This window comes from Eptesicus fuscus, chromosome 12 (assembly GCF_027574615.1).
Source record: "Eptesicus fuscus isolate TK198812 chromosome 12, DD_ASM_mEF_20220401, whole genome shotgun sequence".
Lineage (NCBI taxonomy): Eukaryota > Metazoa > Chordata > Mammalia > Chiroptera > Vespertilionidae > Eptesicus > Eptesicus fuscus.
The window spans coordinates 71,266,405-71,282,984 of NC_072484.1; the positions used below are offsets into that span (position 1 = coordinate 71,266,405).

At 39.4% G+C, this 16,580-nt stretch overlaps 1 protein-coding gene across 1 annotated transcript in view; it reads left to right on the forward strand.

The window, feature by feature from the left end:
• Nucleotides 1–16,580, forward strand: part of CHD6 (chromodomain helicase DNA binding protein 6) — a 181,036-nt gene that overhangs the window by 69,713 nt on the left and 94,743 nt on the right. Inside the window, exons 6-8 of the mRNA XM_008158512.3 lie at nucleotides 12,140–12,202; nucleotides 13,297–13,355; nucleotides 14,014–14,131. Coding sequence (XP_008156734.2) covers nucleotides 12,140–12,202; nucleotides 13,297–13,355; nucleotides 14,014–14,131 — 240 coding nt within the window. The remainder of the gene's footprint in view (nucleotides 1–12,139; nucleotides 12,203–13,296; nucleotides 13,356–14,013; nucleotides 14,132–16,580) is intronic.

The window sequence follows — 16,580 nt, forward strand, 5'->3', positions numbered from 1 at the left end:
AGCAGTTCTTTCCCACCTACTGGCCTTTGTATGTGTTGTCCCTTCTTCCTGGAATGCTCTTCACCATGTGCTTTACATTTTACACGACTGGTTCACCGTCTTTTAAAGTAGGTTTCTGTCCCTCAGCCTAGTGATTCTGTATTTCACTCCTGTGTGTTTCCTTCATAGCGCTTACTACACTTGTAATTTGGATTTATGATTTCATTTTGTTGTCTCTCACTAGAATGGAAAAGTCTGATATGTGATAAATAGTTGTTCAGTGAATAAAATCATGTGAACTAGTCATTACAGTTGGAACTTGTGTTCTCCAAATGTGTATTGAGAGCCCACCGCAAGGCCAGGTCCTGGAATTCAAGGATGAGCATGAAGGGTTGGTCCCTGCCTCCCAGGAGCCTTAACTAGGAGAAGGAGCGTATAGCTGTCCTACTACCATGATAAGTGCAGTCCTAGAAGTATGTGCTGGATACTGTAACTGCACAGAAGGAGGCATGGACAGGAAAGGGAGGGCAGTCAGGGCTTTAGGAGAGGTAATGTCCAACATGAACTACAGCCCCAGAGCCTGGATGGTACCACAGGCTGTGGTATGATAGATAGACAAGCGTGGCTGGATGGTGCAGTCTAATTTGCAGAGTGGTGGGAGATGAGATCTGAGTGGTTGGTAGAAAAAGTCACATAACGTAGATCCTTGGATGTCAGCTAAGGTATTTGGCCTTTATACTGTAGATCAGAGAGGCACAGGAGGCATCGATGGGCTCAAGCAGAGAAGCAGGATGGCCATATTTGCATTTTAGGACTTTCCACTGGCAGCAACATCAAGGAGGAAGAAGATAGCATTAGGACCTATGCCCAGATGTTAGAAAGGAAGAGCGGTAAATGTTGAAAAGGAGGAGGTCTGTGCAAAGGAGCTTACAGAGAAGAAATTAGAAGCAAAAGGAGAAGCAGGCTGAGCATGTAGGAGGGGCATCATTGCCAGCAGCACCTTCTGGCTATCTGTTGTTTCGGAGTCACCGTTGCTGACTTGGCAGAATTCATGCTCTGCATGTGCAGCAGCAGCACAAATACCTGTCCTTTCTCCTGGGCGCCGGTGTGGCTCACTGAAGCCGATAATCCTTTATCTGTTGAAACCACCTGGCCTCCTATTTGAAGCAGTTTTACATAACTTCACATGTCCTTTCACTCCTTTGGCATGGAAGGGAGCTAGAAACAGGGTCATTGTTCCTTTTATAACAATCAAGAAAGAGGCACAGAACGACCCAGGTCATATAATTATATAGTAGGTGTTGATCAGTGACTAGCACTAAGAGTTGGTTTCATGTGGGATATAAGACTTAATAGGAATAATAATTGACGTATTGTCATTGTAGTACTTTTCAAGCAAATAGTTAAGAGTAGCCCTCGAAGACTGCTGTGCATTGATAGGATTATATTGCTTTATAATGGGTTTTTCTTCATTGGAGATTTAATGGTTGGTTTGGTATTTAAAAAACTATAAGGGAGCCCCGGCCCGCATGACTTAGTGGTTGAGGAGGTCATGGGTCGATTCCTGGTTGGGGCACATGCCGGGAGTTGTGGGCTCGATCCCCAGTGTGGGGCGTGCAGAAGACAAGCCGATCAATGATTCTCTCTTATCATTAATATTTCTCTCTCTCCCTCTCCCTTCCTCTCTGAAATCAATAAAAATATATTTTTAAAAAATCTATAAGAGATTTTATTTTCTCCTACTAGCCATTTAGCCTAAGTCATTAACTATATTTCAGTTATTGTTATGATTTCTCCCCTGGTACCTGAAGGGCAGAATTAGCTGACCTGACAGAAACAATTCAGGAACTTGTATGTATCTTAAAGCTCTTTTTATCCTCTTAAGGATACAGCAAAGAGAGGGATATGTACGGTGAAATACTAGATAGAATCTGAATTTGAATTAATTATGCCTCAACAATTGTTACTAAATTTAAGCAAGAAAGAGGCCTGATAAGAGGTTTTGGTGCTGATGTTCAGAAAAGCAACCAGACCATAGGCCTGGCCCAACACCCAGGGCAGACCAGATAGCTTGCAAGGGGGGTTGAGTGAGTTTCAAAATCAGTGCTCCATGGAGCTCTGGCTGCTGCAGAACCAAACAGCTTCACTTTCATCTGTTGGGCTTCCTGGTGAGGTGTGAACAAAGATTTCCTGGGCTAATGCAAAGCTTAAAAGCCTTGGATCTCATCTTGGATTCCAGGCAATCCTCAAAGCATCCAGTGGCACAGAAAAATCAGTTGAAGAAGATGAGGCTCTCTTTCATCTCCCCCCCACCTCCCCGCCCAGGCCCTTTGGATGGGTGTCTGCTTGCTTGCTGGCTTTAGCTTGGGGCAGAGAAGGGTGTGGAAAAGGCATAAAAAAGGCCCCTCTGGCACCTGTTTGCAATTCTGTGCTATCTCTTATCAGCATACTTAGCCCAATTCTGTGGCTGCTGGCCCCTGTCCCAGCCCCAGATTGCAACCTCAGTATTGGTTACCTAGTGGTGAGTTGCTAAAAACATCTTTACACATGATTCATTCTAGTTCAAGACTGGCAGATTAGCACAGCCTGCTTTAGAGTCCAGAGGACAGTCCTCTTACGGGAGCTGGGATTCAGGGGCTGGAAATAAGTTTCCACCCTGACACGAACTCCTTGTTTTCCTATTCTTTGTCACATGGATGTTAGTACTTGGAACACAGGGAACTTTCACAGGTGTACATTTACAGGGTATAGATTTTTACAAGGTTGTCTCAGTTTTTGCCTCCTACAATTTGTGTGGTTTGTATAATTTTGCCTTTTGGAACAAAAGGACTTTAATTTGAATGAAGTTCAACTCATGGTGCTCCCCTGTGCCTCACCACTTTGCAGACAGCCCCTCTGCTTTGGCCTTTTCCTGTGCCTGGCAGGTTGAGCTCAGTTATTGCCTCCCCCAGCAAGCTCCCTACTCCCCCTGAGCTAGGGATAAGTTCCTCTCTCCAATGCTCCCACAGCATTCTCATATGATTAACTTTTTTATTGTCCTTTCAACACCTGCCAGTTTTTGCTTTCGTTCTAAACCAGCAGTTTTCAACTTTTTTTTCTGATAGCACTCATAAACTAATTACTAAAATTCTGCAGCCCACCAAAAAATACACTGTATTTTGCCTGACCAAAAAAAAAAAAAAAAAAATAGGTATAATTTTTATTCATTTACAATGGACGGCTATTGTTGTGTTAACTGTTGTCATTTTTTTTATTTGACAATCTAAGGAAAAAGAGGTCAGTGTCCCTGACTAAATAGTCAGGTATTGCATGTTTCAAAATTTCTTGCAGCACACCAGTTGAAAATCGCTGTTCTAAACCATGAACTATTTAAGGATAGGGTTTGTATCTTTTTTTCTTCTTCTCTGTATCTCTCAGGCATGAATTTCAATAAAGTAAAATTTACATGAATTCCCAGGAACTATTCAGGCAAAAACTCACTTATGGCACTTTCCAGTCTCTGTTTTGTGGTGTTATGACTGTTTATTTATTATTACCAAAGTCAGGAGTCAGTTGGAATCCATATCCCACGTGTCCAGTGCCTGTGACTCTTCGGATTTGTCAGTGCCTCTGTCACACTGTTCTGAATATTACTCCCCATTGTTCCCTCAGTCAGATTATAAACTTGCAAAACAAGTGTCACTTTTCAGTTTAGCATAATGTTCACCTAACATAGGTAGTACTAATGTAAAGACTTGTACTAAGTTGTACTTACATATTTATTTAATACTAGTGACCCAGCATGTGAAATCGTGCAAGACCTGGGACCCCGGAGTCCCGCCGGCACTGTGGGACTCCCCTGAGTTCCTCCGGCGCTGTGGGACCCAGAGCCAAGTCCCCGCCCACCCGTGCGGGCCTCGCCATGCACGCAGCCTCCTGGTGACTGCTCTTTGGTCATTACGGTGTTATGACCACTGGGTTTTTATTATGTAGATATGAATAATGAATAAATATGCTTAAAACCCATTATGTAAACAGGTATGATTTTTAACTCCTAGGTTAGAAAAACAAGGATGAGATATTTTTCTTTTTTCTCTCAGCCTCTTGTTTTCTCCATTTCTTTATACTGGCATATTTTTCCCATTGGTATTCATTTACTTCTTGCTCCAAGTAGACACTCTAGCCTGCAAACAGACCCCTTGGCAAAAATGACTCGGTGCTCTTTGGCATTTGGCACTGCTCTAGTTTTGGACCAGCTTCCATGATTCAGTGCTTTGGCTCCTATCCACTTGGCCTGGGAGGATGATCTCGATTCTTCCTATTTCTTCATTGGCTACAACCACCACTTCCCACCCTGAATCTTTCTTCAGATCATCTCCTGTACTTGTTTCCTCTTGGTTTCTGCTGCCACCCATTGTGCTGAGGCCAGTGTTCAGGATATTGCAGTATGCACTTGTATAGTTTCCTGCTGCAATCTCTGTCCTCCTAATCCATTACCAAACTAATTTTCCCACAATACCAGAGAAAGTTTGGTGTTTCTCAGTGTCCTGCTTAAGAATCTAAGCTGGTTATTTCTTAACTCCTATAAAAGGTTGAAATTCCTGCCTAATTTGTTTAAAAAAAATGTGGCTGCACCTGTTTACCCTCATTTATTTCCACTCCTCATTGTGTATAATGCTTTTGCTCTACTGAGACTGGTTACTGAGTGTTCCAAATATGCATCCTATTCCCCATAGACTCCTTCTTTCATCCTTTGGGTTCATTTTGGCTTTTCTTCCTGTTTGCTGACCTCTTATGAATCACCATTCTTTTGAGCCCAACACCAACTATTCTGTGAATTCCAAGCTGTTCTTGCCTTCTGCATTCTGGTTAGCTTATGGTTACTATCACACTAATTAGCTTTATCCTGGGACATCTAAGAAAAATCTGTTTAAATTTGCTTTCCCTGAATGAGTATAAACCCCTGAAACTGGACATCTTGTTTGATGCTACTTTTGTATTTTCCTTGACACTTGGGAAATCCTTGATGATTTCAAAAGGTGATGTGCTTCTTGTTATAGTCTCTTCTTATGGTTAGTTAAATAGAAGTAAATCAGGTGGTTGGTTGAAGTTGGGAGCAAATTGGTTTGAAAATTTTTGAAATTTTCCCTAAGAAAAACTGTTTCATTATGTGAGTCTCTGACATGAATGTGAATGAATTAAAATGGTCTTCTTTGAAGGATAATTTGAGAAAATTCCAAGCAGTTGAGAACAGATGGTTGTTATGGAAGTGTGCTTGGCAAGCAGATTTAGTTTATATCTGTGTGTATCTGTATACACTAAGTGTTTATACACACATGATCCTGCTTTTATGCACAATCTCTGTTTAGGGGGGAAAAAATCTTGATTTCCCAATTTCCTTCCTATTTTGATGTTTATTTTGGAAATGCTACTCTCCTTTCCTTTTATTAGGATAGAGTAAGAACCTGTTCTCGGAATTTGATGATGACCATTGATTTTTTTTTTTAACCTCTGCCAAAAAAATAAATTGAAAATGTATTTCAAATTTCTTAATTGAAATTTTTTTATAATTAAGAATGTTTTGAGTCTTCCATCCTTTTAATAGTCAGAATAAAGTCCTGTGCTTTCTTCATCCATGTGTTACCATTTCCTTGGATTTGGTTCTAGTTAAAAACTCTGAATAGCAATCAAAATTCTATCCTCAGAAACCATCTTTTCCTGTTTTTCATGGTAGGTAAGAATAAGAGAATATTTGAAGCAATCTGGTAATGAGGAAGAGGTTTCTCTCAGTATGTATGAATGCCTGCTGGCTAGTCTAGTCTGGATTATGGAGACTTAGGAGTAGGTTGGAAAGGTAGTTGGCAATTATGACACTTTAATGCTGGCTAGCAGAGGTCTAACTCAGGTGGCACTGCATTTCCAAAGCCTCTACTCATTTTCCCACATGCTCTGGCTTCTGTGGTCCCATAGCACTTGCTTTATACTGTTACCAAGTTGTATAGCAAAAATCTCTTAGCATTATTTATTCAAAAATATTTATTGAGCACCTACTAATGCCAAGTAGTGTTCGAGATAACATCAAGAAACAAAAGAGACAAAAATTTCTGCCCTCATGAAGGGAGCCTACAACAAATGAAGAAGAAACCTGCAACCAACACACCACCAGTCTCTCCCTCCAGATATTTGCCAGATTTTGAACCCATGTGGGATGTGAAGCCAAACAGATAAGTTCAAAACTTCCAAAGGGTAAAATTTTCTAGGGAATGGCTGTTAGTAAACCTGAAAATAAGAAAATTGTATAGTCAGTGGTGGTTAAGTTCTATGGGGAAAAAAATTAGAATAAAAGAGTTGATAAGGATTTCAGAAATGGGGATTACAGTTTTAAACAAGGTAGTCAGTGTTGGACTATAAAGATAACATTCGAGCAAAGAATTGGAGGAAGTAAAGAAGCAAGGGAGTTATGTAGGGGTGAAGAGTGCTTCAGACAGAGGGAATAGCCTATGCAAAGTCCCTGAGGTAGAAGCATGCCTGTATGTATGAGGAACAGGCAAAGAGACCTTAAAGGTAACAAGATGAGATGGGAGACTGGGTACAGATACTATAGAGTTTTGTAGACTTTTGGAAGATCTTTGACTTTATTGTTATTATTTTTTTTTCTTTTTTTATTGATTTTTAGAGAGAGAGGAAGGGAGAGGGAGAGAGAGAAACATCAATGTGAGAGCGAAACATCAATCGGCTGCCTCCTGCATGCCCTCTACCAGATCAAGCCCACAACCTGGATATGTGCCCTGACTGGGAATAAACCAGCAATCTTTCTGTGCATGGGACGATGCTCAACCAACTGAGCCACACTAGCCATGGCTTATTCTGAGTTAGAGAAATATTTTAAGCAGTTTAAGCAAAAGGTGTCATAATAAAAAGGACCCTTGTGAATGTTTGAGAACAGAGTAGCAGGGCAAGACTAGTGAAGAGGCTCTTGGAAATAATCGGGGTGAGAAAAAAAGGTGGTTTAGATCAGGGTATAAACAGTGGAAATGGTGAGAAACGATTGGATTCTGAACATATTTTGAAGGAAGAGCCAACAAGATTTCTTTGCTAATCAGAAATACATTAAAAACTCTTGCAAATCAAAACAGAGAACAGTTTTAAAAATAGGCAAGTGACTTGAATAGGAGCTTCACAAAGAGGATATCCACATGGCCAATAAGCATATGAAAAGGTTTTCAGCAGCCACAGTTATAAGGGAAATGTGAATTAAAGAGACAATATTACACATCCACTAGAATGACTAAAATTTTAAAGACTGACAATATCAAGTCAGCTGAACCATCCATACCTTGCTTGTGGCTGTAAAAAATGTTAAGATCACTTTGGAAAAAACGTTGACTGTATCTTTTAAAACCCAACATATAACCAAACTCGTAGTTTAGTAATTCCACTCCTGTGTATGTATCCAAGATAAATGAGTGTACTTGTCCAGCGAAAGACATACATGAACATTGAAAGCAACCCAGATATTCCTCAACAGTAAAGTGGATAAATAAATGTTGGTGTATTTATACAATAAAATACTACATAGCAATACAGAAGTATAAACCATGTACTATAATGATTCAATTTATATAAAGTTTAATAAAAAACAAAACTAATTAATAGTGGTAGAAGTCTGAATAGTAGTTAGTTCCCATGAGGGCACAAGGGTTTTCCAGAATGTTGGAAATGTTATATAACTTGCTCTGGATGGTACTTACACAAGTGTGTATGTGTATATCTAAAAATCCATCAACTGAACACTTGAGGTCTCTGCATACTGTATGTATGCTATACCCAGTAACTTTTAAAGCATTATGTTAGCATGTCTGATCATTCTTGATGATGAAGACTGTAGCTCATTTATTTCCATAAGACCAGTGCATAAACTTAAGAGACACTCAGTAAATAATATGGAAGGAAATTAGGAAGGAAGTAGGAAGTTAGGAAAGAAGTTGGTTCACTAATCTAGTTTCTCTTAACCTAGCACCTGCCAGCTTGCCATAGAACACTGTTTGTTGGCTGCAAGGTCGGGGTAGTGATCTTTACTGCTCAAGAAAATACATCTAGCTCTGGCTGTTGTGGCTCAGTTGGTTGGGTGACATCCTGTGCACTGAAAGGTTGTGGATTCAATTCCCAGTCAGGGCATATTCCTGGCTGCTGGCTCAGAAGGGTTTGTGTAGGAGGCAGCCAATTGATGTTTCACTCTCACATTGATTTTTGTCTCTTGCTCTCTCTCTGAAAAATCAATAACAAATGTTAAAAAAAAAAAAAAAGTACACCTAGCTTTGGCTCTTTTCTGTTAGCCATGCTGATAGTATAGGATAAGTCCGAGGATATGGAGAAGGGGGAGACTTTTTAATTACATGATGTAGATTAAGAATAATAACAGTCTGCAGTCTGTAGTCCTGGTGAGTTGAATGCTTTATTTCCTTTTAAAGCATTATGAGACAATACTATACATCCATTAGAATGGCTAAAATTTTAAAGACTGACACTATCAAGTCTCTTTCTCTCTTCCTCTTCAACAATTCAACAAATATTTGTTGGGACTCTCTTCCAATTCAAGAAATATTTGTTGGTCAGCCACTGTTGCCTGACATTTTTGAGGTATCGAGCAACATCATTGAATAAAACAAATAAGGATCTCTGCCCTCAAAAGGTTTATATCGAATGGGAGAAGACAAGCAGTAAGCAATAAACTGCCTCCTCCTTTCCTAACTTGTGCTTAAGAATTAAACAGAACAAATACTTAAACAGAAAAACAAAAGCTTCTTCCTGTTGTATGGTAGGCACAGTTCACTTGCCTTCTTGTTGAGCTGTGGGAAAAGACTTATCATTTTGGATTAACTTCTGCATGGAACCTACAACAATGCCATGTGTGTGGGGGGACATAATAAATATTTGTAACCTTTGGGAGCATCTGTCCGTGCCTGCTGATTTCCACATTTTTTTCCTGCCATCTGCCCTCCTAATTTTTTGTAAACTATCATTTTTATGGGAAAAGCTTGATTTTAAGATCTGAGAAAATATAAGTTTTCCGTAGTGGTATGGCTTTGTGACAACCGAACCCTAGAATGGGTAGACAGTGATATGCAGAATATACCATCCTTTTGGTAAGTTCTGATCAGGCACCCAAATACTAGGTGTTGGCTGCAAGGTTGCTTGTACCAGTTAATAATGGAGGATTTTGTAATCAAAGAAAACATGGTAATTTCAAGAGAAACATCAAAAGTGCTTTATTCAAAGTAATGTCCATCGCTAGCTACATTTCCCCATCTTTCAGGTAATTTGTGGATACCCTCCCAATAGAACTTTCCTTGTTTTGAGGCAAACCATTCAGAGACCCAATTTTTCACTTGTTGGTACGTTTTGAAGTGCTGCTCAGAAAGTGCCTGTGCCATCGATCGGAACAAGTGGTAACCTGTAGGAGCAAGATCTGGTGAATAAGGCGGGTGGGTTAATACTTCTCAGGCAAGATCTTTTAACATGTCTTTAACTGGTTTTGAAGTGTGTGATGGTGCGTTATCATGAAGCAAAATTACTGTGCCATGTCTTCTGGCCCATTCTGGTCTTTTTACGATCAAAGCATGGTTCAAATTGATTATTTGTTGTTTGTAGCGATCAGTATTAATGGTTTCACCTGGATTTAGAAGCTCATAATACACCACACCTTCCTGATCCCACCAAATGCAGAGCATTGTCTTCTTTCCGAAGCGATTTGGCCTTGCAGTCGATGTTGATGGTTGACTTGGATCAACGCATGATTTTGTGCGTTTGGGATTCTCAAAAGAAATCCACTTTTCATCACCAGTCACAATTCGATGCAAAAAAGACTTTCTTTCGTGCCGTTAAAGCAACATTTTACTGATGACTTTTCAGTTTTCCATTTGTCTTTCGTTCAGTTGATGTGGCACCCATTTTCCTTCCTTTAAAATCTTTCCCATTGCTAGTAAATGATCAGAAATTGTTTGCTGAGCAACGTTTAATCTTTCTGCAAGTTGTTTTTGAGTTTGACATGCATCTTCACCCAATGATGCTTGTAATTATTGGTCTTCAAACTTTTTCAGTTGATCTGGACGTTCTTTGTCTTTCACAATGAAATCATCGCTTTTAAAGCGTTTAAACCAGCGTTCACAAGTATCTTGAGATAGAGCATGTTCACCATAAGCTTCCCGAAGTATAAGATAACTTTTTCTTCAAAATAAAGTAATGAATTAAAATTTCCCACAAATGCTCTTTTCTTGGCACAGAATTTGACATTTTTAAGCGTAAAAATATCTATGTTAACACCTTCAGCAAATTTGACATATGAAGTTTTGAAGCTTGCTGTCAACACAACAAAATAGCATACATATCAAATCGCATATATATCAACATATGTGTACTCCATCTATTGAAAAAAATCCACATTATTAACTGGTACACCTAGTAGTTATTTTGAGAGTTATGGTTGTTGTGATGAGCATTCTTTTTATACACAGTTCTAAGCCTCATATCATGATAAATACTAGATCTGGGAAGTCTTACAGTATATAGGAAACCACTGAAATAAAACTACTTAAAGTCCTAGAGAGAATGTTAAATGCAAGAGTGTTCTGATTCAGTGCATCCTTTTTTTTTAAGTTTTTCAGGGTATTTTTTGTTTGTTTGTTTTTGTTGTTGTTTTTAATCCTCACCCAAGATACCTTTTACATTGATTTCTAGAGAGTGGGAGGGAGGTGGTGGGGGGAGAAATATCGACTCAAGAGAGAGATATCAATTGATTGCCTCCCTCACATGCCCCTCCCTGGACTGGGGAACCTGCAACTGAGGTTCATGACCTTGACCAGGAATTGAACCCGAGACCCTTTGGTCTGCAGGATAATGCTCTAAGCACTGAGTACCAGCCAGGGCAATTTTGTCATCTTTAATGCAGATTTTTAAAGATCACATACTCTGTAAAAGAAATTTCATGGAAATTAGTAGCATAGAAATGTTGATGTGTATCTAGGGTAGTAAAGGAAGAAATTTGTTTGTGTTGGTTGGGATTTGTAGTCAAAGGATGATCAATGAAACAGCCATTTCCCAATACTGAGGGGAAAGATGGTACAATTTAGAAGGGAATAATTACATCTTCCATCTACATAGTGCTTACTCTCCAAAAATGTTATTTTATCCTCCCAGTGATCCAGTGAGATATTCATTTTTAACTCCTTTAATAATAGACTAGAGGCCTGGTGCACAAAATTCATGCATGGGTAGGGTCCCTAGGCCTGGCCAGCAATCAGGGCTGATCGGGGCCTTCCAGTTGCCAGCGAGGGCCTCCCTTCCCCAGCTGCCAGTCGCTGGCCAGGGCCTTCCTTCATTACGCGCTGCCCCCTGGTGGTCAGCGTATATCATAGAGAGCGATCGAACTCCCAGTCTCCCGGTTGAACTCCAGAGGGGACACTTTGCATATTAGCCTTTTGTATATATAGATTTGGAAACCATGAGGTGTTCATTGACTTGCCCACAGAGACTGGTAGGTATTAGGATTGGGACCTTCTTCCCTAGCCAGTTTGACTCAGTGGATAGAACATTGGCCTGCGAACTGAAGAGTCCCGCGTTCGATTCCAGTCAAGGGCACATACCTCAGTTGAAGGCTTCCTGGCCCTGGTGGGCATGCGGGAGGCAACCAATTGATGTGTCTCTCTCACATCAGTGTTTCTATCTCTTCTACTCTCTCTAAAAAATCAATGGGAAAATATCCTTGGGTGAGGATTTAAAAAAAAAAAAAAGAATTGGGATCTTCTGATTCTAAAGCGCCCAGACGGTAATTTTTACACTTTTCTGAAAGTTACATGTGGCAACATGTAGGCAGTTTTGGCAGAGGAAGAAAGTCCTTGGACCGTTTTAGTGATGCGTAAAGGCAGATCTGAAATTAAGAGTCTGAAAAACAGAATAACTTCTAAGCATGTGTTTGTTTGTGGAGGCGGGTAATAGGATTGTGCCCAGAGGTTAGGTTTTCTATCTTTTGATCATTCTGTGGTCTGAGAGAAGGGAGGCCTCAGTATTCATTCAAAGGTAAACTTTTGGATTTAGTAGTACCTGTTGTATTATTTCTTAACAGAATTATTTCTTGGATTCTGTGCTGCTAGTGATTCTCTTTCCTTTTAACCCCCATCTCCAGGAGCCTCCAGAAGATGATGCAAACATCATTGAGAAGATCCTGGCATCTAAGACTGTCCAGGAGGTCGGTGACTGATTATTTTGGCTTTTATATCACTAGCACAGATTATATCCTCTGTGAAGAGATGTTTGGCTAGCCCAGCTGATTTTGCTCAGTGGGTAGCATCAACTTATGAATGGTTCGATTCCCAGTCAGGGCATATTTGGGTTTCAGGCTCAATCCCCAGTTTGGGGCATGTAGGAGGCAGCCGATCAATGATTCTCTCTCATCATTGATGTTTCTATCTCTCTCCCCCTCTCCAATCAATAAAAATGTATTTTTTTAAAAAAAATAGAGTTGTTTGGCTAGAGAATCTGGGATGGTCATTCCTGGCTGGAGTATGAGCTAAGCTAGTCAACACTTATTTTTTAGGACATAAAATTCTTAACCTTTTGCACTCGGATATCAAGTGTGACTCGACACGGTTAGCATTGGCAGCAGGAATCGAGAAAAAAGCAAGCGAGTGCAAAGGGTTAAATATTTGAGAATGGCCCAAACTGATTTTTTCCTCCATTGTGATCCTAGCAAAAGATCTTTATCCCTTAGTTTCTATAGGCCATTGAAAGTCATCAGAGAACCAAGAAGAAGAGATGGCAAGATGAAAACATTGGAGTTTTTCCTTTAGATATCCCAGGGCCATTGTAGGGATTCCTAGAGAAAGTTCCTGAGTGAAAGTGCCAGTGAGAGCATAAACACTTCAAATATTTATGAAAGTAACATTCCTTACTTTGAGAGTGAACACCACTGGTGTTTTGGGGTGACGGTCATGGGGGACTCCAGAGATATAATACATGTTCTTACTTCTGCACCAGGCTCTGCTCCTCGTGGGTCTCAGAGCCCTGGGCCAGTTTGCAGTTATCAGCTGAACCAACGCTGTCCCAGCCTGGACCTTGGAAGGACACTGGGAGGATCATTTTTTTCTTTTTTACCTTATAGCTAGCTGTGTATTCAACCTTATTAACCCTGCTCAGTAGCTGTCAGAAACAGACCTGGAAAAATGAATATGTCCTCAAGAAATCTGTATTAAAACCAGGCAGAGATGTTGATTTACGTTCTTTTGGCATACAAAGGCGATCTGCAGATATCTGGGCTGATTAACTGCTTGCTGTTGGTTACAGGTTCATCCTGGAGAACCCCCATTTGACTTGGAGCTGTTCTACGTTAAGTATAGAAATTTGTACGTCTATTTAATGTATTATTTGTATTTGAATTATATAAATGAAACTTCCTTTCCATATTACATCATCTTCTATATTTTTCAAGAATGGCCCCTAAGGCATGACCCACAGTTAGTTGACTCAAGTTCCCCTCATGTGATAGGGCTCAACTTTGGCTGCACATAGAATCACCTGAGAGCTTTCAAACTACTGAAGCCCTTGGTCCACTCAAGACCTGTTGACTCAGACCCTGGGAGTATGTCCTAAGAATTGGTGTTTTTTTAAAACTCCCTGTGTGATTCTCATTTGCACCCAGGGTGGAAAACCACTGTTCTTATAGCCTATGCTCCTCCCCCGCCCCATGCATTTTTCTTTTGTTCTCTGCTACATGCCCACTTTCACTAATGTGTAATGATAGCCTGCCTGCATCTGTCCTCTGCTCTGAGCCAGTTTCTTTCTATAGAAGCTGCAGAGTGCTCCATTATTGGAATTGCTGCATTGTTTCTCCTGTTTTTGCCTTTAAGGGCAAAACCCTTGTAGGCCAAATCTCCAGCAGTTTCACAACAAACCACTCCAGTTGCTTCTGTGTTAGATGGTTATCCTGTTTATTGAAACATTTTAAAGCTCAGTGATTTGCTAGTTCCGTGCTTGTCTCACAAGTTATATGTCGTTGGATAGTTCCTACTTACACTGTAAATGGGCCACGATGGAAGAGCTCGAAAAGGATCCTCGCATCGCACAGAAGATCAAGCGATTTAGGAATAAACAAGCCCAGATGAAGCACATTTTTACTGAGGTGAAGCAATATTTACTGATTAATCTGACCATTGCTTTTCTTGCAGAATTAAATACTGGGTATAAGTTTCTTTAAATTGAAGTTTTGTGTAGATCTGTTGCTTAAGTCAAATTGGTAAGTATGCACTGATTTATAGCAAAACTAGTCCAGATTTAAGCCAAAGAAAACAAATTATCCACCGAGGTATGAGGAGCAAACCTTACAAACTAACAACCCATAAGAACAGACATCTTGGTCAGAATACCAGTGAACAGCTAGGGCAAGAGGAATATGCACACAATTCTTTCATCTCCCAACTCCAAAGGCAATTCCAAAGAGACCCAAAATTTGAATGTAAATAAAAACAAAGCCCAAATGTTCAAAAATAAATAAATAAATTTATATTAAACTTGGGAACTTCTAAGTATGGGGCCTATAGCAAGAGGAAGGGTTGGTGGATTTGGATCTTAAACAAATCTATAGTATCTGTACATTAAAAAATACTATAAACAAATCTTAAATAGTATGTATGTATAAATATTTTTATTATATACATATACACATACATAGTAATTAGAAAATATGTATCTGCATTATGTATACATATTTTCTAATGATACACATACATACATACATACATACACGATATACATTTTTTATCTAGTATGAGAACCTTCCTATGTATGTTTTTATACATACACACATATTATACACATACATATACATATAACCAATAGTTTAATAAGAAATACTCTTATAACTAAGAAAAATATAAAACCCAAAATGGAAAAAAATGGACAAATTAACTTATAAAAATGTAGTCAATTTGACTACTAGTCAAGGAATGTAAATTAAAATGGGAATCTTCTAATTTTTTTCTTATCAAGTATTTGAAGGTTTTAAAAAGAAGTACTGTCGGTTGCTGGTGAGGGTGTAGGGAAGAGACACTTGTACATCATTGGGTGGGAGCATCACGCCATATGACTGTCAGAAGAGCAGTATGACAGACGACATCAAACGTCTCAAAATTTGCATGTCGTCTGTCCCAACAACTAACTGTCCTTTATTTTAAGGAAACTATCAAGTCTTTGTGCAAAGATTTAACAGTGATAAACAGTTGTTTATATTGGTGAAAAATTGAAAATGAAGTGTTAGATAATAGACTTTTGTTAAATTATACAGCCCACAGGATGGAATACTGTGCAGTCAGTAAAAATGGTATTGGAGGACAGTTATTAATGACATGGAAAGTCTCTTCTCTGGTTGATGGGATTGTGGTGATTTTTATTTTCTTATTTTTTAACATGTGATTTTTAAATTTTATTTAGATAACTTTTGAAGAAAGGAAGCAATAAAAATTATTCTTAAAATGTAGTCATAAGTACTGGACCTTAAGAGAGCACTCAGATGTCATCAAATTGTAGTAAATTGCTACAGATATTTACCAATTAATTATTTATGTTGTACTCCCTTTTCTTGTGACAAAAAAAAAAATTATTTTAGGATAATGTCAATAAGCATTCTTCATGTCCCAACATGGGGTTCTTCCTCTTTAACCTTAATGTTTGGCCCAGGTCCACCCCCTTCCCCCCCCAATAATTGTTTAATGCCTGTGAGAACTGTTTTCAGGGCATCATCCCTCTGGTAGAGAATTGGGAAAGGAAGGTGACTACTAGAATTAGAAAACCATCTTGAAGCCCTGTTGGATACTCTCCCTCTGTTCTTGGAACATTTTTTCTACACCTCTATTTTAGCAAGTATTTGCAGTGCAGTAACTTGTTTACAACATGTCTGTGTCTTCCATTTTGAGCCCTGGAGACAGATAGGGCCCTGGTCTTCCTCGTATTTCTAGCCTTGGTACTAGGCACAGAGTCAGTGCTCAGTAATTATTTGGCTGTTCCCAGGGAGTAAGAATGGTTTGACCTATGCTGTTTGTTACCCTGCTCCAGAACCGTCAGCATTTCCCATTTTCTTGGAATAAAGTCCAAGCTTCTTAATATAGCCTTCAAAGCCCCATGTGTCTATTTTCTGATTTATTCTCAAGGGTGTGAGTTTTCCTTGGTTGGGAATATAGAGAGAGGAAATTGTGTTGGGTTTACAGAAATACTGGTAACAGTAGTTCATACTCTTGTGGGAAGAAAAGGGTTGGAGGACATCATGAAATTAAGGAGTAATCCTGGGGACTAGTTCCTATAATACTACCTTTGGTTTTAACATTTTTATTAATAACTTGGATAAATGCTATTCTTATAAAAGAAATAATAACTTAGTTTTGAGTAGAGTGTCTTCGTATCTATTATTTCCAGGTGCTTTATGAGGTAGCCAGGGGAGAGGGTAGTCTTGCGAAGGAGACTCCAGTTGGAGAGACTGGAGTTCCCATATTCCATAGGGATAGAGGCCCAACTAAAACCCTTTCTGAAAACCAGAAATAACGCTGGGAGAATAAATGACAAAGATAATGTTCAGGTTT